Source organism: Melopsittacus undulatus, chromosome 4 (assembly GCF_012275295.1).
Source record: "Melopsittacus undulatus isolate bMelUnd1 chromosome 4, bMelUnd1.mat.Z, whole genome shotgun sequence".
In the NCBI taxonomy this organism is placed as follows: domain Eukaryota; kingdom Metazoa; phylum Chordata; class Aves; order Psittaciformes; family Psittaculidae; genus Melopsittacus; species Melopsittacus undulatus.
In genome coordinates, this window is record NC_047530.1 from 104,146,741 (window position 1) to 104,172,829 (window position 26,089).

Sequence of the window (26,089 nt, forward strand, 5' to 3'; positions counted from 1 at the left end):
ATATAACAAGTTACTCCATTTACAAGGCTGTAACTTGGTTATGAATTAGTGAGCAGTTGAACCTGGGAAAAGAGGTTGTACTTGAATTCTACAGTTGAGAAGCAAAGTGGTGCACACTAAGAGAAAAGCTAAGAATTATTACCTTATAATGTACTCATGATATATGACAAGGAATATTTTTTCCCAGTGTCCTGACAAAAGCATTCAGTACGCTTATTAAGTATTCTGCTGTTGTGATATATGTGCTTATAGGTAAAATCTGACCTCCCAACTTAGTTTGACTATTGGTGATATAGTTTCAAAAGATTTGCAAGAAAAACTTCCTTTTGTTTTCTAGGCTGGATTAGCCTTGTTGGTCCTTAGATTCCTGATAATTTAGAAAGGAAGGGGAAAGAGATGCATAGCAAGTCTTTTAGTCCTTGGAAAACTGTTATTCCTTTGATAATGCTAATCCTTTCCTAAATCCTTCCTGTTTATACTTTTAGGATGTCACTCAGAAAGCTGTGAAAGAAGCTGACTGTCCACCCCTGAGTGGTCAGTTCTTTTCTGACTTTTGTCTAGGCCTGGGAACTCTGCACAAATATCAGTGTATTCCTTATTCTACTCAGGGAATAATGATGCCTTCAGAACTGTTATAACTGATAACATTCATAGTGGTATAGCATAGTGTTACATTAACAAATTACTGTGAGATGAGTAACAGTTTTTATAGGAAAAAGATATAATTCATATTTCAGATGGTGTTGAATAGTTGTGATTAAGGAATGGATAACAAAATTTTACTTTTCTGGATTTCTGTTCACTATAATTGCTGACATTTCAGTAGCTTTAAAACAAATATAAGGACTCACTTCGCATCCTGATATGATGCAGGCTTAGTCGATATGACAAACCTAAAAAGAAAGACAGAGAAAAGATGGTGGCATAATAGCAGGCTTCAAATACATGAAAGGAAGCTGAAAAGAGAATGAGAAAGTGCCTTCCCCCACATCCCTGTTTTGGTTGAGAATGAAGTAATGGGACTAGCTTGCAATTAGAAATACTAAGGCGGAATGCAGGGAAAACTTCCTACTAGTTAAATGATAAAATAGATTGCCTAAAAAGTGCTGTGAAATCTGCTTTGTCACCTACACTGTATTAAAATCTTCAAGCTTCCTAACTTTAGAAAAAGGCAATGGACTGAGTAATTCCATGTGTTCTTCTCCAGTCCTGATATTCAGAAGATTGTTGGAATCAGAGATCTAGAATGCAGGCAGGCTTTGAGTAAAGATAAATACTCCCATTATATAAGAAAATTATCTATGTATAGCAAAATGACCATGGAATTTACCATACTGTGAGTGTTTAATGTTCCTTAGTCATACATATTACTTATTTTGGAATCTGTAGCATTTTTATTATTGTGGTGTTAAATAGCTTTCCATCTAATGCAGGTTTACTCTGTGATTGATGCTCTAGTTTATTTTCCCTGTCAGAAATGTGGCATGTTGGTTGTTGAGGGGCAATATTTTGACAACGATCATATTTCTTACAATTAACTGTTTAAATATTTTTTTTCTTAGAAAAGTGTGCCTAATTCTAATTATTCATTTAAATTCTGTCACTTGGAGTATCTATACAGGTAATGAGAGTTAGTTTGTATTCTTGGTGTATACGTGATCTTTGCGTTCAGTAATCCTAACATGCGGATTGCAGGGAAGATGTATACACTCCTTCAATTCTTTATGACATTTCATTGTACTCAAATCTAGTATGAATTACTTAATTTGATTTATTGCTGCATTCTATAGTAAAATCAGTAATAAAGTGCAAAAGTCTTTTGTTAAAGTTATGTGACTGCAATTTATTACTGTTCTTAATACTAATTAATATTACTGTTCTTAATATTAATTAAACATGGTTTCAGATGGTTATGATGTCTGTGACTTGAAACAGCTAAAATATAAAATTCTGTTTTTTCACCTGATATTATTGTATATGTTTGATTACACAAAAAGATTTGCATTCTTTGTTGGAAATAAATGATACACAGTACACCAGTTAGTAAGTCCAGGCACTGTGTGCATCCTTCAGAGTTGTAAGCTAAAGTCCCTGTATGGCAAAGTGTAAAGTGATAGTACTGTCAAAGTTACCACCTAAAATTACAGCCTCTTTTTTAAGGGTTAGCTCTGTATGCAAGAAAACAATAGGGAAGCCAGAGGTGAATTTAGAACACGAGGGAATAGAGTGCTGTAGAAAGGAATAGGTTTTGTGTTCCACACCAAGCTCCAGTTCTGTTGTGGAACAACACCACCAAACTTTGCTCTGTGATTTTGAGTGCAAATGCATGAGCAGCCTTGGAGTGCTAAATGCAGTGCTGTCAGTCTGTGCCAGAAATACCTAAGGATTCAAACCCTCTAGTGATTTAACAGAATAAGAATCACTCGCTCTGTGTTGTGATAAGTCTTAGGTGAGAGGTGCACAGCCCAGGCTTGTTTGCTTCTGTAAAATAAGGTAAAGCTGTAGGAAACATAGGAAGCCTTGTAGACTGAGATGCCGAACAACTGTAGGGCAAATAATCCAAATCACTTTGATGTTGCTTGTGGGTATTTCCTTTTTGCTTTGTTTTTTTATTCCGCTCACGTCCCTTTTGGGGTACAGTTTTGAAAGCATGAATATAAAAATTCAGTAATAGAAAATCCATCATTAAATATTGATGGATTTTTGAAAGTAAAATAGTTTTGTGGATGGGAACAGATGCTGGCTTGCCATCTTGGTAGTTTCTCTTGGTATTCTGTATTCTTCAAGGTCTCATTCTGTCATGTACTGCATGACTGGGAAATACGCAATGTTTTTATGATATTCTAGTAAAAATAGGGTTATATGTGCACTGCAGACTGCAGCATAGAGTAGCAGGAGAAAACAGTATGGGAGATTGCTTGGAATACTTCTGTGTCATCTTGGCAGCATTTTTTACCATTATTTGCAACCTTATTAATCATCTGCTTAGCTCTCAATGTTCAAATTAGCTGCTTCTCTCTGATCATTCTTTTATGCATGGTATTTTTAACAGGAAGCCTTAAAATGTATGAGATCTGTGAGAGAATTCCGTACAGTCACTTAAGACACCCTGTGAATGTATAATACACTCAGCAATAAGACAATGTAAGCACTTTGCTGTCTTGCCATTTTTTTTCATAAAGTGATAATATCCTGGACAGTGTTCACTTTTCCTATAATTGTACTACCAGTGCCGTTGCTTTTAAAGTAGGAGTAAAACCATGAGTACCGGCACAGCAGGAGCATGATTCAGCTTGCACCACTACCTTTCTAAGCAGGCTTAAAAGATACGGCATTTAAGTGACCATTCTGTAAAAGCCTCCTCCCAGCTATGTTGTGTGGGTGAAGCTTTTTAAGCAAATCTTCAGCATTTCTATTGCATTTATAGATCTGTCCCTTTCTCTTCTGTAACACAGCTGAACACTACTGATACTAAAGGTAACAGCTTCCTGTTACGTTTTATTTGTAATCATTCTGTTTGAAAATCTGAAGTTATAGTTTAGTGGACACATTGAATTTTTTTACCAGATCTTCAAATTATTGGCAAAAGTGAACACGTTTCTAGTGAGTGTACACTGTGTGTGCACCAAGTCAGCAGCATCTGATACAGCCAGGTGAGAGGTCTGGGCGCCTTTTTTTTGTTCCTACAGTACACAGAGTGTGAAGGACACAATAAATCTGAGTTTTTGTGCTATTCTGCTAAAGCTTCTGCCTCTGTAAGAGCATTGCCTTTTGTGCTGTCTGCTTCTTTTGCACATTGTGTAACTCTGAACTTTTTGCCTATATCTGTATGTGTACATTTGCACATACTACTCCCTGAATTCATTCCACATGAGCTTTGGCATCTGTGCTTAGGCCATCCAGCTTACATTGAGCTACAGTAAGTGCCTAAAGATTAAAATAAAGATAGGCATATTGATTTCCTTCCACCCCTGTCTTTCCAGAAGAAACACTTAAAAGCTACCATGGACACTATCAGGAACAGAGCCCTGTTCCTATAGAGCCCAGAGGGCAATCAGTGTGTTAGATATTCGGAACAAAACAGTTTTATTTGCAAGGAGCACATGTGCTTTAGAGTGGGCACATTTTTGTAGGCAGTGTGTCTAAGGAAACCCTCAATTACTTTGAAGTAATCTGTAGTCTGATTTATTAGAACATCAGCATCAGCTTGAGCAAGATTAAGGAAAATTAGCGATGGTGAACTAAAGAAAACCAGTTAGAAGCATATCCACCTTTTGCTGCCACAGAATTTCAGGGTGGGTGTCTGTCTTTCCCAGTTTTCTTTCCAATCTAACAACTTCTTCCTGTGTCCCAGCTGAATCAGACTCCATACAATACACTAGATCTTCGTAAAGTCTCTTTTTTTGATTCTCCCTCTGGTCTGTTTTGATTCTGCTCTTTGATATAAACAGGTCTCTTTTCTGAAATGTCTCCTAGATTCTATTCCTGCTTCAGGTTTTCTTCTTCTTGTCATCTTCTCCCTGAACCCTGCTTGCTGCTCCTAATATTATTTGCAAAGCTGTAATTCTCATTTGCATCCAAGGAAGAAGCAGTTTCCTCTCCTATCTAGAGAGTACAAAGTAACCCATAGTGGCCAGTACACTGTAAAGAGTCAGTCTTCCTCTTTGCTCCCCAGCCATATTCTTAAGATATATATACATGCACATATATGTGTGTGTATGTATACATAGTGCACAGCTTTTGTACATTAAATTGTAACACAGCAAATGGCATAATTTCACACATTATAGAAAGCAGCCTGTCTTTTGTAAAGGAAAATTTGATAGCATGACAAGGAAAACAATTTAATGTTCAGTTTCTTTTTTGAACTAAAAGATGCTATTGTCTGCTTAGTTGATAGAAAGGTATGGGGTAATTTCCCTTTAGACTTATTTTTTTAGGTTTCAAAAAGTTATACAAGCAATGAGGGAGCAGAAAGCAGTATTCTTAATTTTCACTTCAACACTGTCACTACATAGCTTTTACATTACCTGTATTTTTGTTATTGCATAGGGCAGTTAGAGATAAGCATCAGCCTAAATATTCTGTATTTCTGGCAGTAAACCTAGAATTGGGAAAAATATTTCCCTTATAATAATTTTATTTAGTAAATATCATAGCATAATGGCATGATATTTGAGTTTTGTCTCAAAACACGCTGAGACTGATTAGTTATAGCATTAGAAACTCTATGATGCTTCTTTAAAAAGGCAAAATCCAGGTACTGGAAGGAGCATCCTCCTTTTGCATAAGAATTTCATGGTTAGTGCACCCAGGATAATTTCCATCCTGACAATCGCTTGATTCAATACTGCTTTTCCTTAGTCAGCATAGGCTAAACTTCGTACTAGTCTAGTAGCAGTAGATGATATCATTTGCTCCTCAGGGAATGTAGGTGTCAAACTCCCAAATTTCCACAGCTGGAAGTTTAATGCCGTAGTACTGAAATCTCATTTGGTAACCTGTCCTTGAAGCTTTCCCAGCTTGTGATATCTCTCACTGGTATCACTTCCAACATCTGTTAATAGCAGCTCTCTGTGGGAAACAGTCGTACAGGCTGTCATTTTGATGAAAATATGTAGCAATTATTATAAGCGGTGATAACCAAGGAAACAAAAACTACCTGAGCTCCATAAGCCTACATGGTAAAGAGAATTAATTAATCATTTTTTGTAACCTCTGGAACATTATATGCTTGTAGTTGAAGCAAAATTTAAAAAGTAGTTTAACGAGTGTATTCATAGAATCATAGAACAGTTAGGGTTGGAAAGGACCTTAAGATCATCCAGTTCCAACCCCCTTGCCATAGGCAAGGACACCTCATGCTAAACCATATATTCATTTCCTTCTTTTTTTGCATTAACTTTTTCTGCTGCTATGACCGTGAAGTGGTGACACATGTCCAGAAGCATGTTTTTATTGCCCTATAATAATAGGTGGTTTTGATAGCCCAAAAGCTGCTGTTCTTAACTGCTCATTTAACGTTCAGTGAGCAATGACCTGATGATCTGTTCATATCATGTATTATTTAGAAATAAAAGACAGATGTTCAGAATTGAAATTAATAACATAATACATTTCTATATAAAATGTTTGTATGAAGAGGTGGTAATTTGAAATAGAACACCCAATTTTGGCTCTCAAGCAATCATCAGTCTTTTCTCCCTCAGTATTTGGAATTGTTTAAAATCTAAGTTCTCAAAATGTGCTCAACCACACGAGTCCACTCAGTACTAATAGAAGTCTCTTAGTTTTTGGTCAACCTTCAGCTATCTTGTAATCATTGATGTCTCTCACACTTTTCAGCTGGTTGTGTTGTGGTTTTTGCATGTGTGCATGTCCTAGAAGGCTGCACAGGTCCAAGAGGAAAATATTGTGTGAAGTAGTAAAAGGTATTTATTGTCAAGATAACACTCGAAAAGCCAAGAATGCTTACTTGCTAGCAGCTGGAAAACAGCATCCTATGTCTCTCTCACACCTAGTGTTCTTAGCACTTAGCTGAAGCTAACCTACTCTGGTGTCCTGTGAACATGGGCCTGGGGCTGCATTTAGCACAGGCAGGATAGTGAGAGCTAGAATGTTCAGGTGGGGATCAGCTCCACTACCCGTAAGGCAATTTCCACCCCTATTTGCAGTGATATTTTAGTCTTCAAGATGTTTGTTCCTGTACGTTTTGTCCTGACTCTGCCTGTGCTTACAGGCATTCTTTTCACAGTGACTAAGTCTGTGTAGCTAAAAATCAAAAGCATCTTTTAGTGCAGGCTGTTTATGGTTATTCACATAAAAAACCCAGTATTCAATGGATTGGAGACCTATACAGATCCCAGGAGTCTATGTGAATAAAATGATTTTAGATAAAAATGGACAAATGTTGGACAAAAGTGGGAAAAAAAGTACACTATGCTTCATACTGTCTGCATGTACTAGAATATGGAACTGAACTTGAAAGAGAAAATCCACTTCTACTGTTGGTCTTGTACCTTGGTTTCCAAGAAACAGTGGGTCACAAGTTCGTAGTAAAACTCTGTGATAAGAAGCTGTGATTTAAGGTTATTTAGAAAAAGAAAAGCTCACATGTAGTGCTGAATTCCACCAGAAAACATGATTTTGTTTATCCTATACAAGCCAAATAACCAAAGGTTTTTGACAAATGAGGGGGCTGTCAAGAAATTGCATTTAGCGGTAGTGGTGATGTGGGGGTTGGTTTTGTTTGGCTGTTTGTTTCTCTTTCAAGTGTTGAATAGAGATGACACTGATTTCTCATTTTTATACAATACCTTATTATAGAATAAAACCACTTAATAGTAACTAAAATGCTGGAATTTGTTTTAGTAGTAGGTGGAGTACGTATGAAATAAAAGACATCATAGCACAATGAGGTATTCAAGAGAACCTTCGTACTGCTCTTTGCAGAGAAATTGCTAGAATCATTAGAATAATCACTTTTTTAAAGACCTTTTTCCCCAAAGGTGATTTATTTTCCTTCCTTTGGTGAATGCTGTTTATTGAACAGTGTTCAGAGTAGTCTGAACACTGAGTGAATAAAATGCCTGTACTTAGTTATGAACTTAAATAAAATTCACTCCAAAGAAAACTACATTCAAAGTAAGTCCCATGAGAATAAAGTGGATGAAAAGTGGATTAGCATAATAAAAAGTTAATAGAGAAACTTGCAAAATATGTCTTTAACAACTTACTCTTCCTGTTATTCTTTGACTGCCAATCAAAATGTGCTAAGCAACTTTTCCGTATGCTATTAATTGTGTGTACATATAAGTTTCTTTTTGCTTTGTTGTAGATTAGACATGTATTATAAAGAATGGTTTCTAATATAATGAATTGTACCTCAAAAGCAAAAACTCAGCTAAAACTAGGCACCTTTTTGTTAGATATATTTGTATTTTATAACCTACTTAGAATGATCCTACGTGAAGGACCTGGAGCTATGCTTCAAGGAAAATGTCATTGTCAAATGTCAGTAGACATTCAGATGTCTGTAATTTTATGGGAGAAAAAAAGAAGAAACTGCTAATGATGAGAAAATGAACATGAGTTGGCTTCAGTGTGCACTCACAGCCCAGAAAGCAACCGCATCCTGGGCTGCATCAAAAGAAGTGTGACCAGCAGGTCAAAGGAGGTGATCCTGACACTCTGCTCTTGTGAGACCTCACCTGGAGTATTGTGTGTAGTTCTGGTGTCCTCAACATAAAAAGGACATGGAACTGTTGGAACAAGTCCAGAGGAGACCACGAGGATCATCAGGGGACTGGAGCACCTCTCATATGAAGACAGGCTGAGAAAGTTGGGGCTGTTCAGCCTGGAGAAGAGAAGGCTGCATGGAGACCTCATAGCAGCCTTCCAGTATCTGAAGGGGGCCTACAGGGATGCTGGGGAGGGACTATTCATTAGGGACTGTAGTGATAAGATAAGGGGTAACGGGTTGAAACTTAAACAGGGGAAGTTTAGATTGGATCCAAGGAAGAAATTCTTTACTGTTAGGGTGGTGAGGTACTGGAATGGGTTGCCCAGGGAGGTTGTGAATGCTCCATCCCTGGTGATGTTCAAGGCCAGGTTGGATGGAGCCTTGGGTGACTGAGTGATCTGATTTTATGAACAGTAAGCATGGCAAACTACTGTTCAAGCATCAGCTTACAATTGCTATTGAAAAATCATGGGATCACAGAATGTTTTGGGTTGAAAGGGACCTTAAAGATCATCTAATTCAAACCTCCTGCCTATGGGTGAGAGCACCTTTCACTAGACCAGGTTGCTCCAAGCCCTGTGTTCAACCTGGCCTTGAACACTGCCAGGGACGGGGCAGCTGCAGCTTCTTCGGGCACCCTTTGTCGGCACCTCAGCACTCTCACAGGGAAGGATTTTTGCCTAATATCTGATCTATATCTACCCATTTTCAGCTGACAGTGTGGTGGACTGAGCCAGGCCAGCAGTCAAGCATCACTCAGCTGCTTGCTTAATCCCTGCTTTCCCTGCATGGTGGGATGGGGAGTGAGTAGAACAGCAAACCTGAGAAAGCTCTTGGATTGAGATAAAGGCAGTGTAACAGAGGAAGGAAAAAGGGAAGAAGAAATCAGGTAAAGCGGAGGTGCATACTCACCCCTTCCTGTACACAGACCAATGCCCAGCAAGTCTCCAAAATATTTGTTGCTAAGCATGACGTTAATTGCATGGAATATCCTTTTGGTCAGTTCAAGTCAGCTGTCCAAGGTGGCATACCCTCCTACCCAAATTAGATAATATTCTTTCATTATCACCATGATTAGAAGGTAAATTCAGTCCAGTCTTGTGGTCTGTGGGGACTGAAAAGCTGTTCATTATTTGTAAAGGTGATTAAAATAAGTTAGTTGAGGTGTCTTTTTTGCCTCCTTTGAAGGAGGTTTTTTCTTGTATAACAAAGTTTTCTTTCTACCCTGCACAACCACAATGTAGTTGTGTAGCTATGTGTCTAGAAACCAATTTCCTGGACAATAGCTTTGATCCTTAAGCCTGATTGCTGCAGTATGTGGCTTTGCATAAATGTAAATTCACCATCCAGCGAAGCTGGTTCTAAGTTACACAAGTGGAGTGAGAACAAGGTAGCTTTTTAAAAAAGAAAAAATAAAGGAAGGCAAACATATTTTTGAATTTTTACAAATGTACAATCAATGCTGCATATTTAATAAAATCAATGTAAACTCTTTTTCAAGGTCTATTATGCAACAAAATATCTGAAATAGTAAAAAGAACAACAACTTGTGCTATCTTAATCTGTTGAAGTAGCAAGCATTTTGTGCGTATTCAGCATCTTGGTCTGTGAAATAATAATTCAAGCATCCTTTAATTGATCACCTTGTATTCCTTTTATAGATATTGAAGAGATACAGCAGTTTGAGTTATATTACATTCCTTTATCTCTGTGCATATTTTTTCACAATGATTAATGGCAATTCTATTGCTTTCACTGATGCTGGTGATCAAGTCCACCTGTGTGTTACTGTGTAGCGTAGCTTTTGGAGATGATGAATGATTTGCTGTGCATTCTTATTTTTGTGGTTTTCAGGTTTACATGCTGTGAATTTGTTTTATGGAATACGGAATATTTCTAAAATGCAGTTCTAATGTACTATCAGAGCTATGTATCAGTGCATTCACCTTCCTGATGAAATCTCTAAAGTCACTGGTTTCCAGAAGATGCTTCCAGTGGAGATAGGCAGGGCATGATTTAGAAACTCTGTTTAGAAGCTGTCCAGAAATATAGGGATTATGTTTTATAGGGTTTGTTTTATAAGCAAACATACTTTACCTTGTGTTGGAAAAGATTGCAAGATCTTGCTCAGCTGCTGTGTCTAGGCTGAGAAGATCCTAGGCTCTGATTGAGAGTTGGCAGTTTAAAGCTGAAGATGACAATTCATTAAATCACTGTTAGTCGATCCTCAAGTAAGTATTTTACACAGCCAGAATCGTCTTGTCCCATATACAGTAGACATGAAAAGCAGACTTTTTATTTGTTTGTCATTTCTGAGTTTACCCTTTTAGATGTGTTTTGCATTGAAATAGTGACCCCTCTCCCTAAGGGGTCTTGGAAACACCATAGAGGCTGTGGAAAGAATAGCTTTTGAGGCATCGTGCTACTCATTTTCCAGCTGGTAGAAAGAAGATTCTCAAGAAACACTTGTAATGGCATTTCTGTTTGATTGCAGTTGATTCAGAGTCATTTTCTGAGCAGTAAATGCAATACATTACAATGGCAGAATGCATTAGTTATTTAAGGGACAAAAAAAAAGCATTCACTCACAATTGAATGCATTAAAAATCAGTCATATTTTGCACCTCCTAATGGCTAACACAGTGAAATGATTTGCTGACATATTAACATTTTGTGGCACTTTTGTCTGATAAATTGTGGAAGTCGTTTCTCTTCTTTGGGCTTTTACTCTGAATGGACAAATACACACAAATAGTTGCAACCACCAGTTGTTGATTTCAGTTGTTTTTCACTCAGATTGGATGTTATTACTTTTTTCCATGTTTAAAGCCACTGTGAATAGCTATTGAGTGCTTTTAAACTTTTTTGATTTCATGCTGCCTTATAATAAGCTTTTATTAATTTTTTACTGTTGTAATTTATTTAGGAAGTTATACATTCTTTTTAGAGAAAGAGGTTAAAAAATAGCAGCCTTTTGGTGAAAGGAGTTTTGGGGGCAGAATTCCCAAAGTAGCCAGTAGAGAAGCTGCTGTCTTCCTCAATAAAGTTTAAAAAGACAAAGGTTAAAAAGAAGTTACTAAGCATTTAGTGTCTGGAAAACTCATCTTTCACTCATCTCAGGGTGGACATGCAAAGATGAAGACATCCAGAATCATCACATTGTGGTTTTTCTTTAGAAACAAAACAAACCCCAAACCGTCCACAGTTTTAGTTCTTTACTAAACATAGTTTTAGCCTGTCAGATTTGAAATTACTTATTTCTTTAATAATTCTAATTTAATCTTATGTTTTAATGTAAGAAACCTCTTTGCAAACAAGAAAACTAATATGCAGAATAATACTTTTAATCTCCTAGGCATGAGAAAGAAACATCTCTTTAAATGCTGGCATGCTTAAAGAACTGTAGTATGCAGCAGATAACAGTGGTTAGTTTTTTACTTGAATCCACAAAATCTGAAGCTTAACGAACTGTAAAACTTACAGGGTATTTATTTCTTAACTTATCATATTACATTTAAAAATGAAAAGTGAAAAAACAGGAAAAGGAAACTGATTAACATGTTAAACTTACCTCCAAGTAAAGATAATAACGGTTTCACCTGGAATTTTTCAGTGTTGTATGTTCAAAGTAAGCGTAAAAGTTTCAGTTTTTCACTCAGGAGACATGGAGAAAATAAAATTGTGCTGCTGTAGGTCATGAGTTCTTGTAGAAATGTCATGGTTTGGTATGGTTTTTTGGTAGAAAATATCGTCCTCTATGCACGTGATTCCTGAATGGTCACAGGGGCAAGCTGTAAGAATTCTGTGCTGTAGTTCAGTACTGGCATGAAAGATTGAGTCACAGCAAGACTCTTGTTAATTGTCTCAGATCTGTTCAGTTAATGACAAGAAATAATATCCCATCATTCAGTGTTAATCTTGTGTTGCATTTTCATTATCTACTTGTATAAGACAAAATTGTGGTTTTCCAAGCTACTTTTATAGTGTTAGTTACTGATGATTAAAGACAGGTTTAGGATGATTGTTTGAGAGGTATTTATTTCAGGGGAACAAAAAAAGAATCAGCTTACTCCTCAGGATGAATACTTAAGCAAAAGAAATAATGAAATACATAGTGTAAAAATGGCAATGTAAAAAATAAATTCAGGCCCTTAAATACAGAAAGTTGCCATAGGGTTGTTGTATTGTAACCGACCTAAAGTTTGCTTTTTGCGAAAGAAAATAAGCCTTTTTGTTGTTTCCCTGTTTGGGGTTTCTGAAATGTGTTTGTCAGTCCAAAAAGCTAAGGAAACCTCAGGTGTGATTTCCAGATTGACTGTGTGACACACTGTTACTTATTAGGAGCAACTTGTTATTAGTACTCAAATAAGTACTGTGGGCTTGGGTCATAGTCAAGTGAGATTTTGTCTTATCCTTCATGTTATGGTACTGTAAAAAATAAATTGTTTTGAGACCAAAGAAAGATAAGTTATGAGATAAACCAAGAAGGATGAAAATAAATTTAGCTATATATGTGCCAATTAGTCTAATAAGACTGGTTTATTATTTTGAAGGCCAATCCTGTTAATACAAAATGACAGTTCTATTTGACCTGCACGTACAGCAGTGCTTTAAAATACGGCGTTTTGCTTTCTGTTTTGTACTCATTTTTATTGCTTCACAGAAGTTCTTTAGCTCAATTTTACTGCTACTCAATTAGTGATACTGCATAAGTATTGTTGGGCACATCTCTGCTTTTACTTGCTTGTCTCAGAGGTTGAATCGATGTATTTCCTATAAAAGTAATTCCTGAATGCTAAAAGGGTATCAGGGGTTTCCAGCTAAATAAGCATTTCTAGAAAAATAAATGACTAGACAGTTTTGCAATATTATTAATGTAGAGGATTGTCTCAGAAGGGCAGTTCTCATGAGTAGGCTAATGGATTCCATAAGTGAGCATTTACAGTGAAATTGAGCATTACAGTGTTTTATCTAATATACATTTATACTTGCTATTTCTTACTTAGCCTAGCTGGGTCTGAGCTGTATCTCCTCTTTTTTTGATGTAACTTAAGCTTTGCATGTCACCAAAATTAACCAAGTAGGTTTTTAACCTCAATAATTAATAGCATTGCCATAGTTTTCCTTAAAAAATAAAAAAAACAGTGAGGTGTCTTAAAGGAATTGTTGGCGTACAGCTACTGGTTTAGTAACCTTAGAAAGTAAGCAAATATATTAAATTAAAGTTCCATTTGTAAAGAGCTCCGTTTGAGAGAAAAATTGCTCTTGCAGCTATATGTTGGAGATGGTGTTTTTAAGCAATAAGTGTTTTTAAATTCAATTGTCTGAAATGCATACTTCATGGAAATAGTGATGGATATTCTTTGTTGTCAGCATCAGAACGTTTATATGCTGAGCTAGGAATTTGGAATCAATCATGTTGTGGATTTATTATTTAATAAATTCTATAGGGTTGTGATATTGCAGCATGGATTTACTCTACTGGATTATGTTGTTTTCATATAATCTTGTTGTTCCACTTAGATTCCGCATGTTGCATGAAGGAGTTGCATGAACTGGTATTTCTCTAGAAATAGAGCAGATATTGCCAGGGTGGGGTTTTTTATTGTTGTTTCGAAAGCTCTAATGTTATCATTTCAGTTAATATGTCAAAATATAAGAAAAATAGGATAAGATTATATGTTTTAAGCAGTTTCTTTTATTGCAAGCCACAGATTAATTATTTAAAATATTTTATGACTGATAAATGTTTGCATGGTCATTAAGCATTTCACATAACTGTTTAAACAACAACGTGTGTGTATGATGTAAACCCAAGTTGGAGATGAGTGCATACAGTAGTATGTGAAGACTCTCCAAGTTGGGCTGGACTTGCTGTTTCTATCCAAAGGTGCAGAAGAAGATACTTGTGCACCTACAGCAATGCAACATGTCATCCGCAAAACAGGTTTTAGGTTTTGATGGAATGTCCTGTTTCTTGTGGCTGTTGTTTTTTTTCTGTCAGTGGGCACTACCAAGAGTCTGGTTCTCTCCCATCAGGTACTTAAACACGTCAATAAGATCCCACTGAGACTTCTCCAGGCTGAATGCCAGCTCTCTCAGTGTTTCCAATCTGAAAGATGCTCCAGTCCTTTAGTTACATTTGTTGGCCTACAGCCATCTTCTGTTTTGGTTTAATACCTGTGAAACTGAGTTCATGGTCATGGAGTGTGATACAAAGCAAAGGAAGGGAATGTCTGGGAGATTGTGTGACAGTACTTCATATTAATGAGACAATAAATATTGTCGATCATTTCCAGCATCTACAGAGGACTGAATGTCTAAGGTATATCTGCACTTAAAACATGAAAGTGATCATAACTCATTATTAAAGCTCAACCTGGAGACAGTTTACACAATTCTGTGTACTTAATTCATGATTCTCAGTCATGACTGGGGAGGATGGATGGTTCCAGAATGCTGCATCTCAAGTTTCCAGTCTTACTTGCAGGGAGAATTTTTGTAGCTGATACTACTTTAAAATATATATATATATATATATATATATAACTTATATGACTTTTGAGAGTTGATTTAAAGAATTTGGGCATGAAGTAGTCTCCATCAGAGTTATAGAATATATTTAGAAATAGAATATATCTCTATGCCTGTATTCGGTGCTGAGTTATTCACACTCAATAAATTGTGATAATTCCAATTCCCACTTTTTCTTGTATCTTCAAGTCAAATATAAGCATTGCAAAGAAGTTCTTCTGTTTCATGTACTGTGATTTATTTTGGAAGGTGTAAGCCTAATGATAATTCTTGCCTTATAGAAGGTTCTGAAATCCAGCAGAAGCTGGAATTTATTTTGAGTATTAAGCTTGTCCTTATAATTAAAAACTGTTAGCACTGTGTCAATTATGAGATAGAGAATGACAGGTGTACTGCTTTCCCATGAGAGAATCAGAGCCACGATATGCTCTCAATCTCTGTTGTATCCTGGAGGTTTGATTATCTATTGAAAATACATAATCTGGAATTAATTTAGTCTTATTTTTCAAAGTCAGTAGTGTTTTGGGATGCAGATTTTTTTTCCTTTTTCTTCTTAAGAGAAGAAAATTCTGTATCTTTAATTTTAACCAGTTGGTTTGCAGAGATTCACTTCTCAATTTTGAACACTAAATATGAGTATTAGGAGGAAATAGAGAATGTGAGCAGAGTTGAATAAGACTGTTAGAATGTTACCATATAGTAAACTTGCTGTGACATTAAAGCAGGACTTCAAGCCACTCTGCATTAATGACTGAGGGAAGATTTGAGAGAGGATTAATGTCATTGTAACCTCCTAAATGTGTTTGAGTATGATGCTGTCATGAGTGCTGGAATGTGTTGTACAGCAGTAGAATCTGAATCTGATGTACCCTCTAGATAATAATATCTCTTCTCTAACCATCTTGTACAGCTGTTCATGTGGTGGTACAAAAAGCATAAGGGTATTAGCAAGGCTAGTTTTCTTTGTTGGTGATGTGGTTTTCTAAGGGTAGGGCCAAATGCGACCCTGGATTTCTTTGAGGTGGAGGGTGTATTTTAAGCAAAGAAAATCTTTATCTGTTTCCATCTTTCTTCTGGGGACACAATATCCCTATCCAAAAGCATAGAGATTGTTTCTGATCATGTATTTAATTTCTTTTAATGCAGCAAATCTGTGTGGGTGTGCTTCATCCTCTAATTTTAAGCTCACTGTCAGTGTCCCAAATCAAGTAATTCATGTTAAGAACTGGACATTATTTAAAGCAGAATCATGATAGAGAATGTTTTGCTGTCAACCTAGCATCACTTGAGAGATGTGACAGTGCAAAAGATTCACACTGTGCGTAGCTGGACATGTGAAAGAGTAGTGGCTATCAATGACCCACACTAAAGGACATAGAAAATAAATGGAAGAAAAAAACAATTGGAACATGCTGAAAGTTGGTAAAATGTTTTAGTGTGACAGAAGCTGAAACTGTCCCTATTGGCTGAGAATCTCAGTCTTAACTAACTTCATATGCAGCCACTGAAAACACAGTGTTTTAGGAGAACACTATAAAGCACAAAAATGGGATCTTCAGAAAGCATTAAATAGTCAGAAAATGGGCTTTTCAGTCAGAAATCTCTGTGTACCACCATGCAGTTCTACTCAAACTCTTAAGCCTTTTATTAAGTACAAGGTGGGTTTGTATGGGTGTAGAAGAGGGGTGGGGTAGAGTAATAGAAGTATTTGAAACATGAAATATTAAGTATATCTTTCATTTTAACTCTTAGCCCTTATTTCATTTCCCTTCAGCTTTAGAGAGTTCTTACAAAGAAAAATCATGTTAAGTGTTTTCTGAGACAAACATTAGAGATGATTGTCCTTTTTGGGGGGGGGGTTTGGGGAAGGATGTGCGGGAGAAGTCCTTTAATACAAACGTTAGTAGACGCTGCTGCTGGAGCTTAAGTTTTGTTCCTTGAAAGCAAATGCATGGGATGGAGAGCGGGGTGGGACTTCTAAAAATACACATGGAAAATATAAATTGCATATCTTGTGCTGAATTCTGCTGGCTAAGAATGATTGGCTCAAAATATGATTTTAAAACATTCCAAGAGTTGGAATATTTCTATTAGCATTTGACTGTAAAAGATACTACTGTAGCTGCAGTTTTAACTGTTCACTTACAGTATTATCAGAAGAAAAAACATTCACTGAGAATAGTTGAACAGAGAAAAAGAAGTAGAAAATATGGAAAGAGTAGCATGGAAACATTGAGTTAACAGAAGAATGAAAATCTATTACTTTTAAATGAAATATAGGTTGCAGCTTAATTAGTAAGCACACTTCATCTTCAAAGCTTATAACCATCATTTGGAAGGAGGCCAATGTTGAAAACCTCCAGTGAGGCACAAAGGTAATGGCATCTACATTTTTTTCCAAGGAATGCACTATCATATCATCCTGTTTCTGCTGTTGCATTTGTTTGGTAACATATGTTCACATTTGCTTCAGTAACAGCAGAGGTAGCTTTTATGTATTTTGGTTTTCAAGTTACACTGAACATAGAATCATAGTATCATAGAATAGTTAGGGTTGGAAATGACCTCAAGATCATCCAGTTCCAACCCCCCTGCCATGGGCAGGGGCATCTCACACTAAACCATATCACCCAAGGCTTCATCCAACTTGGCCTTGAACACTGTCAGGGATGGAGCATTCACAACCTCTCTGGGCAACCCATTCCAGTGCCTCAGCACCCTCACAGTAAAGAATTTCTTCCTTATATCCAGACTAAACCTCTGCTGTCCCCAGGTTGTTATAAATCCACTTTGCATCACAGACTTGCAAGCCTGAGATTAATTAAAAGGTGCATTTACTGCTAAGTAAAATTTGTCCAGATGAGACTTTTAAAATAATGTAAAAATGATTAGCTCCTGATGCCCTTTTTCAAGGGATTGTCCAGGGAGCAGTTAAATTATGAGGAACTAGATCAACGAGAGTAATTTCTCTTCATCTTTTAACAGAAGAAAATTAGCTTCTGGGCTTGTCAGAACTAGCTTTTTTTGTTGACAAGGAATCCAGAATACAAGGTTCTGAGTCTTCTGAGCTCTTAATTTCTTCTCCCTTTCTAACTCTACTGATGTTAGCACTATAGAAGCTTCATATGCATCTTGAAAATGCAGGTGAGGTAAAGCATCCATGTTGGTGCTTTGGTGAGGAAGACCAAACTGTGAATATATTCTTTATTTGTGTGCCCTATGGATATACATAGGTCAAAATTTAGACACGAATTCATGGGGAAAAAAATTCCATCAGTTGTTTAAATGATTTGATTCTCCACTATAAATCCAGGAAACTGCAAATACAGAGTGCAGGGACTAAAACATGTTGCAGTTTAAATGGAAGGAGGTACCTGGTTGATTGGAGAGGAGCTCACCTGTGGATTGCTGTGTGAGTGAGCACATAGCACACTAAAGTACACTGTATTGGTGCTGATTTGATTTAGATGTCCCTGGGGATAAATGGTGCTGAAAAGTTTGATTTATCAGTAATTCCATGGACTCGGAATACAAGTCATGTCTGAGCTGCCAAAGGAAATGGTTTTGCCCTTCCACAAAATCTCATATGGCTACATCTGTTACCTTAACTGTATAATCCATTTTATCGTTCCGTTTTTTTTTTCCCCAGGAAGGTGGTAAAGATGCAGTGTCCATAGGCCCCTTATAACTCAATGTTTAAATACTTTTACTAAAAGAAAAGCTATTTGATTAAAGAAGTACTTTACATTTGTGATCTACTTCCTATTAAGTGAGCAATGACTATGGGAATATTCAGTTAAAGTTGGTTGGCAGTAGCTTCTGTATTTGTGAATATATTGACAATTGCATATTGGCATATGAGTTGGAATTCACCCTTTTACCTCCCTTGTAGATTTTATGCTGTCTTGTAATGATGCATCACTGTTAACAGCCATTAACCGTAAAGCTATATAAGTATATATAAGAATGTATAAACTATATAAGAATATATAAGAATAAGCTATTAAGAATATATTCCTTAGTTTTCTATTGAAAGTGTAGCAGATTTACACAAATAAAATTAACTTTTGAGAAGAAGTTTTTCCAGTTTAAAGTGCCTAACTAATCATTCCATAAATATAGAGGGAAAAACTTGAATGGGTTTAGGAAAGCATAGCTGATTATATGGTAGCAGCACATCAATGAACAAATGTTAATTGTAGAGTGTCAGGATCATAGCAAGATTACAAAATTTAGCACTTTGTGGTAACTGTAGGTGTTTTTCAGAAATGTTACAAGCTGTATTATGAGAGAAAAACATGGTGTATGCTGCATAGAAAAATTCTGGTGTTTCAAGCAGTTTGGATCTGTAGTACCTCTGTAATAGGAATCACTCCTTCAGCTTCCACTGGCTATTTAACAAGTTCTGAACAAACCATTCCTGACATTGAAATATTCTGTCAGTAATATCTTATGTTTAATTGTGGTTCTAGTCTGGCTGTTATGTTACCCTTTTCCCTATTTACCCTAGGCTGGTGCAGAGAGCTGAGAGTGTATATGGTATGTATGAGACGCTGTCATGGAAGTATTCATTATGTATTATTCCCTATCAGTAGACTAGGAACATTAAAACTCGATCCCTCTGATAGAAATCCAATGTTAGGATTATAAAGTGGGAAATAAACTTTTATTGTGTACAGGTCACCACTTAGTATTCTATCTGTTCCCAAGCAGGAGCCCACATATTAAATCTTTTATCTCAGTCATAATTAAAATGTCAGTGAAAGCATAATATGATAATGAAAGTATTTTCAGAGTTACTTTGTATTAAAAGAAGACTTTAAATGTAGTGTGAATATTAGGAGGTAGTTATTCCAGTATGATGTGGGAGCTTATTGACGCATTTACCAGAGGGAGGTTATTAAGTTTTGTACGCTTGGTTAGGAAAGAGGGAGGACTGCCTAAACAAGATAGTCATTTGTATAAACATGGGAAAGAAACCAAGAAGAAAGCCCTTGAATTGGAAACATAAAGGTTTGTTTTAGGGTGAGAATCAATCAGGCAGCAAGAGTATCTATGAGCAGAACATCATGGAGAGATTTACTTTAGCCATTGAGTTTAAAAAGGAGTGATGATGATGTTTTTGTGATTATTCTCCAGTTTGAACTTCAGGATCTTTCAAAGTTGTTTGTTTTCACTTATTCTAGAATATTCTTTTTGTGGAGCATAACTATACTATTCGCTCTGTTTCTGTTAAAATGGTTTTAAAACTTTGTTTGCTTTAGTAAAAAGCAAGAGTTCCGGTTAGATTTTTTATCAAGCATCTGCAATAATAACTTTCTTTAACTAGACACGTGAAACTAATGGAATTTTGCCATTGCTTTTGCCATTGGTCAGGATTTCACCTTGTATAGAAAATATGTATTCTAATTTTCTGTATTGCACATTAGAATGATGAACTTTAATGGCTATTCTGAAACTACTGTTATTTGAGGCATGGAGGAGAGCCCCTAATGACACACATATAGTTCTTAACTCTATATAAAGTAAACTAAATGATGTGCTTGTGAAATGCTTTTCAAAAAACTCATAGTTGAGGTAGTAATACTTTATTTCTTGTTTCAATACAGCTTGTAGGAACTTTATTTAGGATGTATTAAAATCTATTAAAGTTCCTTTAGCTATAAGGTAAAATGTGGGTGAAGAAATCTCACTTTTCCTTTCTGATTTTTATAGCTTGCACGTGCAGTGGACATGCGAATATTTGTCACATGCAAACAGGAAAATGTTTCTGCACAACTAAGGGAATCAAAGGAGACCAGTGTCAACTGTGAGTACAATTCAATATAGCCCTAAATTGCCATTTGACTAGTGTATAATCACTCTTTCCCTGGTTTTGATTTGCTTTTGGTTTTGGATCTTGCGATTGACCTAAGAGAGTTTTAGTGATGAAGCTACAGTTCCCTGCATTTCTTAGGAAATTTCAATATTACTCAGTATGTTAAAGAATTACACCACCAGTCTTAGCAGTATTTTGCAGACTGTAGTTTTAAAAAAGACCTTGTAAAAAGAAGTAACTGGAGAATTACCAGTTGTTGTTTTCCCTTTGTAAGATTTGGGGTGGTTTTTTTTTCTTAATTACTGTAAAGAAAATTATCACTATGTTTGTCATATCTTGAACAGAGTCTGTAGTGATTAGATTTGTAGAGTTTTGGAAACATAAGGTGCACAGTGATTTATGCATTTTCCCATATCATTAAATATAGAATAAAGGAATGTCATGGAAAGTACAGTTATTGTAACTTGTTTTGTACTGGAATAGCTTATTGTGTTTGTTTAGAGAAAGAACTTGCAATTTAAGATAGAACATAATAAATGGGAGCACTGTGAACAGGGAACTACTAGAGTAACTTGTCAAGTAGGAGAAACAACACATTAAAGTTAACTATGAATAGCCTTATGTTTAAAGTTTTTCTTTCAGTTCATTCTGCCCTGTACACTGCACTATCCGATAGGAACCTTATTCCTTTCACAATTATAGTTATTTTAAATAGTTTCTGGCCACAAAATTGTCTTAGCAATGTTGGTTGGAACTGGGGAAAAGGCATAAATACAGCTTATTCCTTTTGAGCAGGGAAAGGTGCCAGGACATAATGTTCTGCCTGACACAGGGCATATTCTTTAACTGGATTTGTGGGTTTATCTTTGATATACTTAGTGAACTGGCTTGGATCCTACCCTTAATGCTTTGCTTCATAAATAGGCAAGAAAAAATAACACCTGATGGAGATGCTATGTGTATATTCATGAGAAAGATCTGTTCTGGCAGGTACACTGTTTCAGTGTTGCCTCTGGGACTCTTTTGTCTAGTTAATCGGAGACTCTCAGGATGAGATAGGAAACCAAGATTAGGACTAAATGATGAAATTCTATCATGACAAAAGCTGGAGAGTGATAATATCTTTAAACTAGGAATTAAGTGTTCACTGAGAAGTTACTTTTATCTCTTTTTGTGCCCAAACACAGATGTTAATCAGTGATTGATTAGCAGTGTGCTGTGGATGTATGTTGATGCCATTCTATCTATTTACAAACAGTGTGTGTGGGAATCTACTCTTCTGTATATCATAACACTCGAAATACAGGAAATAATTTCTTTGCTCATAACTCTAATCCTCTACCAACTACCATTTGGCCTAAGGTGCTCTTTATGGACCTTTTCCCCAGTCTGTATTTCACATGCCTATTTTGCTATTGCTTTCCCTTTGTCTTGCATCTGCTTCGTAATCGTTTTCTCTCTGATTTGGAACTTTCGTCTCATATGGTCAGTTGTGCAGCTCAACCCTATCAGTCTGCTGTTCTGAGTTTGTTAGAAAGGGTTCTTTGATCCCATTTACTGAGCTAGGAGAGAAAAGTTTGCCTTGGTGGTGGGTTTTCCTGTCTGGTCAGGAGTCACAGCAAGTCCACAAAGTGGAAGAGATGGAAATTTGAATTTTGACTCTCTAATTCAGACTGAAAATCCCTAGTTTTTGTCACATATAATACATTATCCTTCCTAGATTCCTACATAAACCAAAGGTTTACCCAGGACAAGCTGGGGTGTTAAAGCATTTGGTGTTCCAAATAGTTTCTTTTGGATGGAATAAACTCTGCAGAGCAGCTGTTTTCAAATTGTTTTTGGCTGTGATCACATTTCAGATTGTGACCTTCATGTCTGTTGCGTTCATAGACACAAATATTAGCATAAAAATTGAGTTTCTGCTCTTAAGTTCTTTCCTAAATCTGGTCTTAAAAAAAGAAATAGATAGAGGCTATGTAGACTATCTAGTTTATGTCATCACATACAGAAAGAGACCAGTTGCAGTTTGAATGCATTAGGAGACTATCTAGGACACAATTTCAGTAGTAGAGACTCACTGTTAAGAATCATTATGTATCCTGAGGAAAGCTGATAAAGACAGATTTAGAGTTTAGTGTATCATCAGACAATACAGTCGGGATTTGTCATTTTACTCGGATGCTTGCTTTGGGAAGGTATCCATCCTTCTGTGGAAGTTCCAGCCCAATGTTTTTTATTTCCTTTAGAATATCACTTAGGAGACAAAGAACCTAAAAACCAGGTCACTCGTGAATCACTGAACCCAGTCACCTTCTGCTATCTAATTTGTAAACTTCATATGAAGTTTACAAACTTGATGAGATCTGTATCCTGGTTAAAAAAAAGAGCAAACCATTTCCCCTATAAAAATGTTTACACTCAAAATGTGTTGAAAGTATCATAGTTTTAAAATACATGTACAGTAGTTATCAAAAAGATTAGGATGATTTTAAATCAGCTAAATGCTTTACTTGTATCGATTACTTTATTCTTGATAAATCTTCTGGAACTTGATTCAATGTGTGAATACTGTTCTTTATCGTTTTGGATGCATTTTTATGTATTTATTTAATTATTGACTTGATTTATTTGGCACTTGTTAGATGGGCTGTTGTCCAACCTCGGCAACAAACCTACAACCCTGTGATTTCTAATATAAGGATTTCTCTGAAGATTCCAGACTCTGTTTGGTGTGAGTTGGATTTATATTCCTGTCAAGAATCCTACTGATTAGAAAGTCATAGCTGCAGGGCTTTCTGTTATGTATCTATCTGTCTCCCATTCTCCATCTCTTCCTCCTTCCCTCTGATGCTTTTATATCTGCTCATCAGGTGAGCATCATGCCTCAGGAGTGGTGTTTTTAGGAAATCAAGGAAACTTAACAATGTTCCCCTTCTTTTTCCCTCCCTAGAACAGCTAGTTAGATGTGATTTTATGGAGGATCTTTATTTTTTTCTTTTTTTATTTATTTATTTTTTTTTTTTAGTATAGCTGTATCTATTACATTACTTTTTGAATTGTGCCATTGAATAGCACAAAGCACACTGGCACTTTAAATCAGAATTAGTGTTCTAAGGGAGATTAGAGCATCCATTTACATGATATTTTACAATGTTTCTTTATTTTCTGTAATATTTGATTTACTAGCTGCTCTTTTAATTCCCTTATAGTATTTAATCTACAGAGGTTTTATTGTATCCATGCACAGGATTATACACACAGTTAACTTTCAGGCGTAGGAATATGGAAATGTAAGGAACATGTTAAGGAGTTGTTTAAAAGTTGTAATTTTGAGATGAGATGAGAGCTTTTACCGGATGCAAGGAAGAAAAATTAGAAAATTACAGAATTAACTGCTTAGTTGCATCATTCTTTGAGAAATGTTGGTGTGCCTGGGATCTTCCAAGAGGCAGCCTTCACCTGGGGATGTGTCTGTAGATTTTGTATCTCCAGATTGCCCAGGGAGGTTGTGAATGCTCCATCCCTAGTGTTGTTCAAGACCAGGTTGGATGAAGCCTTGGGTGATATGGTTTAGTGTGAGGTGTCCCTGCCCATGGCAGGGGGGTTGGAACTAGATGATCTTAAGGTCCTTTCCAACCCTAACTATGCTATGATTCTATGATTGCAAGGGATGACATCTGTAAGGTTACAGAGTTACAAATGTTTGGTGGAAATAAGGTTCCATAGTGAATTTTTCAAATTGTCAGGTCTTACTGGATGTACTATAACATTTATTGCGCTGTACTTCCTGCTTACAGGCATTGCTGTACTTTTGGAGGAAGGAGATCACTCTGTTTTGTTAAGTACCTTTTCTGCTGTGGTAGATTTTGGGATATTGGAACTGTCCTGCTGGTATTGAAACTGTGTATTTGAATCATGGGTGAGTTAGGTATCATGTTGGTATATATAAATTTGCAGACATAAATCAGAATAATAATTATTTTACCTAATTGGGAACCATTAACATGTCAAATATCTGCTGTGGTGTATAGAAACAGAACTACCAGAAAACCATGTAAGAACTGGGCAAAAACTGGGCTTCAAGACTTCTGTGATGAAGAACTCTTAGGTCGAAATAAAATCATGGAGAAAGAAAAAAATCCTTATTTTTAATATCGTCTTTCATAGATTATTTTTTGCTATGAGAAGAAGGATAAATTTCAGAGTATAAAATGTATAAATTCAGGGTATTCTGGGTTTAAAAAGTAATATTTTGCTCATTATAATTCTAATAAATATTCAGACTATTCATAATCATACTGTTATTTTTCCTGAAGAGGTGGAAGATTTGCCATTTTATTTATAAAAATATACCGTTTCATTTGTTAAAATCTTCACTGTATGCAAGCTTTAAAAAGCTATTTAATAATGTAAGGATCTGTGCATAAATAATAAGTACTTATTGATAGTCTGACTTACATAAGAATGGGATTTGTAACTATCCAGCTGTCCTCTTCTATATAATTCCCCCGCACAGAATGGTGTAGTTCTTCTTACTAGATGGAAAGGCAGGTAAAAATATTCTGGGTTAGGAGTCAAACTCACCATTCTGTTGGTGTCACTAAAGCTTTACATGCTGATAGCACAGTAAATCTGTTCCTATTGTTTTCTCTTGGAGCTCCTCTCTCTGCTTTCCGGTAGGGGAAAAATTGATAGCAATCATATAGAAAATTCACATTTTTAGAACATACTTTATCAAAGACACACACACACACATGAAAACACAACCACAAAACCAAACAAATAAACAAAAGCAACGCAGGGAGATTCGAGTTGCTGATATGTCCTGGGTTCAGCAGTAGCAGTCATTTTTCTCCTTCTTAGTAGCTTTTGCAGTGCTGTGCTTGGAGCTGGAGTGGTTGCTCTGTCTGTTGCGATCAGAGTTTGAGTAGCTACTGTACTTGTCACTGGGGTTGGTGTAGTTGCTGTACTTGGAGTAGCTGTATTATCTATTGCAGTCAGAGTTTGCGTAGCTGCTGTACTTGTCACTAGGGTTGATGTACTTGCTGTATTTGGAGTTAGAGTAGCTGTGTTGTCAGTTGCATTGCCATCAGATCCAGAGGCATTTTTTCCCCTTTGAAGTTGCTGGATGGTGTTGAACAGGGCTTTGTAAGCATAGGCCAAGCCCCAGCATGTTGCCATGATTTGTCCCTCTCTGGTATGACCAGGATGACAGCACACCTCATTTAAATTTTTTACTACATTTTTCCCAATAGTGATTTTCAGCCTGTCTTTTTAAATTATATTATCTCTGCTGAAAAAGAAATTCATCAAGAGTTGTGTCTTATGATATACTGAAATTTGACAATAATCAAGTGGATTTGAAATTGGAGAACCATTGGTTTAACAACAGTGTTAATGGTTACTGCCTTGAGATTGGCTCATCTGCTAAGCAACATACAAGAGTTCCTGTCATGACTCCCTCTTCTTACCATATCTGTAAGAAAGAGGGCTGC

At 36.3% G+C, this 26,089-nt stretch overlaps 1 protein-coding gene across 1 annotated transcript in view; it reads left to right on the forward strand.

The window, feature by feature from the left end:
- Positions 1 to 26,089, forward strand: part of ATRNL1 (attractin like 1) — a 498,994-nt gene that overhangs the window by 130,823 nt on the left and 342,082 nt on the right. Inside the window, exon 20 of the mRNA XM_005154514.3 lies at positions 20,492 to 20,585. Coding sequence (XP_005154571.2) covers positions 20,492 to 20,585 — 94 coding nt within the window. The remainder of the gene's footprint in view (positions 1 to 20,491; positions 20,586 to 26,089) is intronic.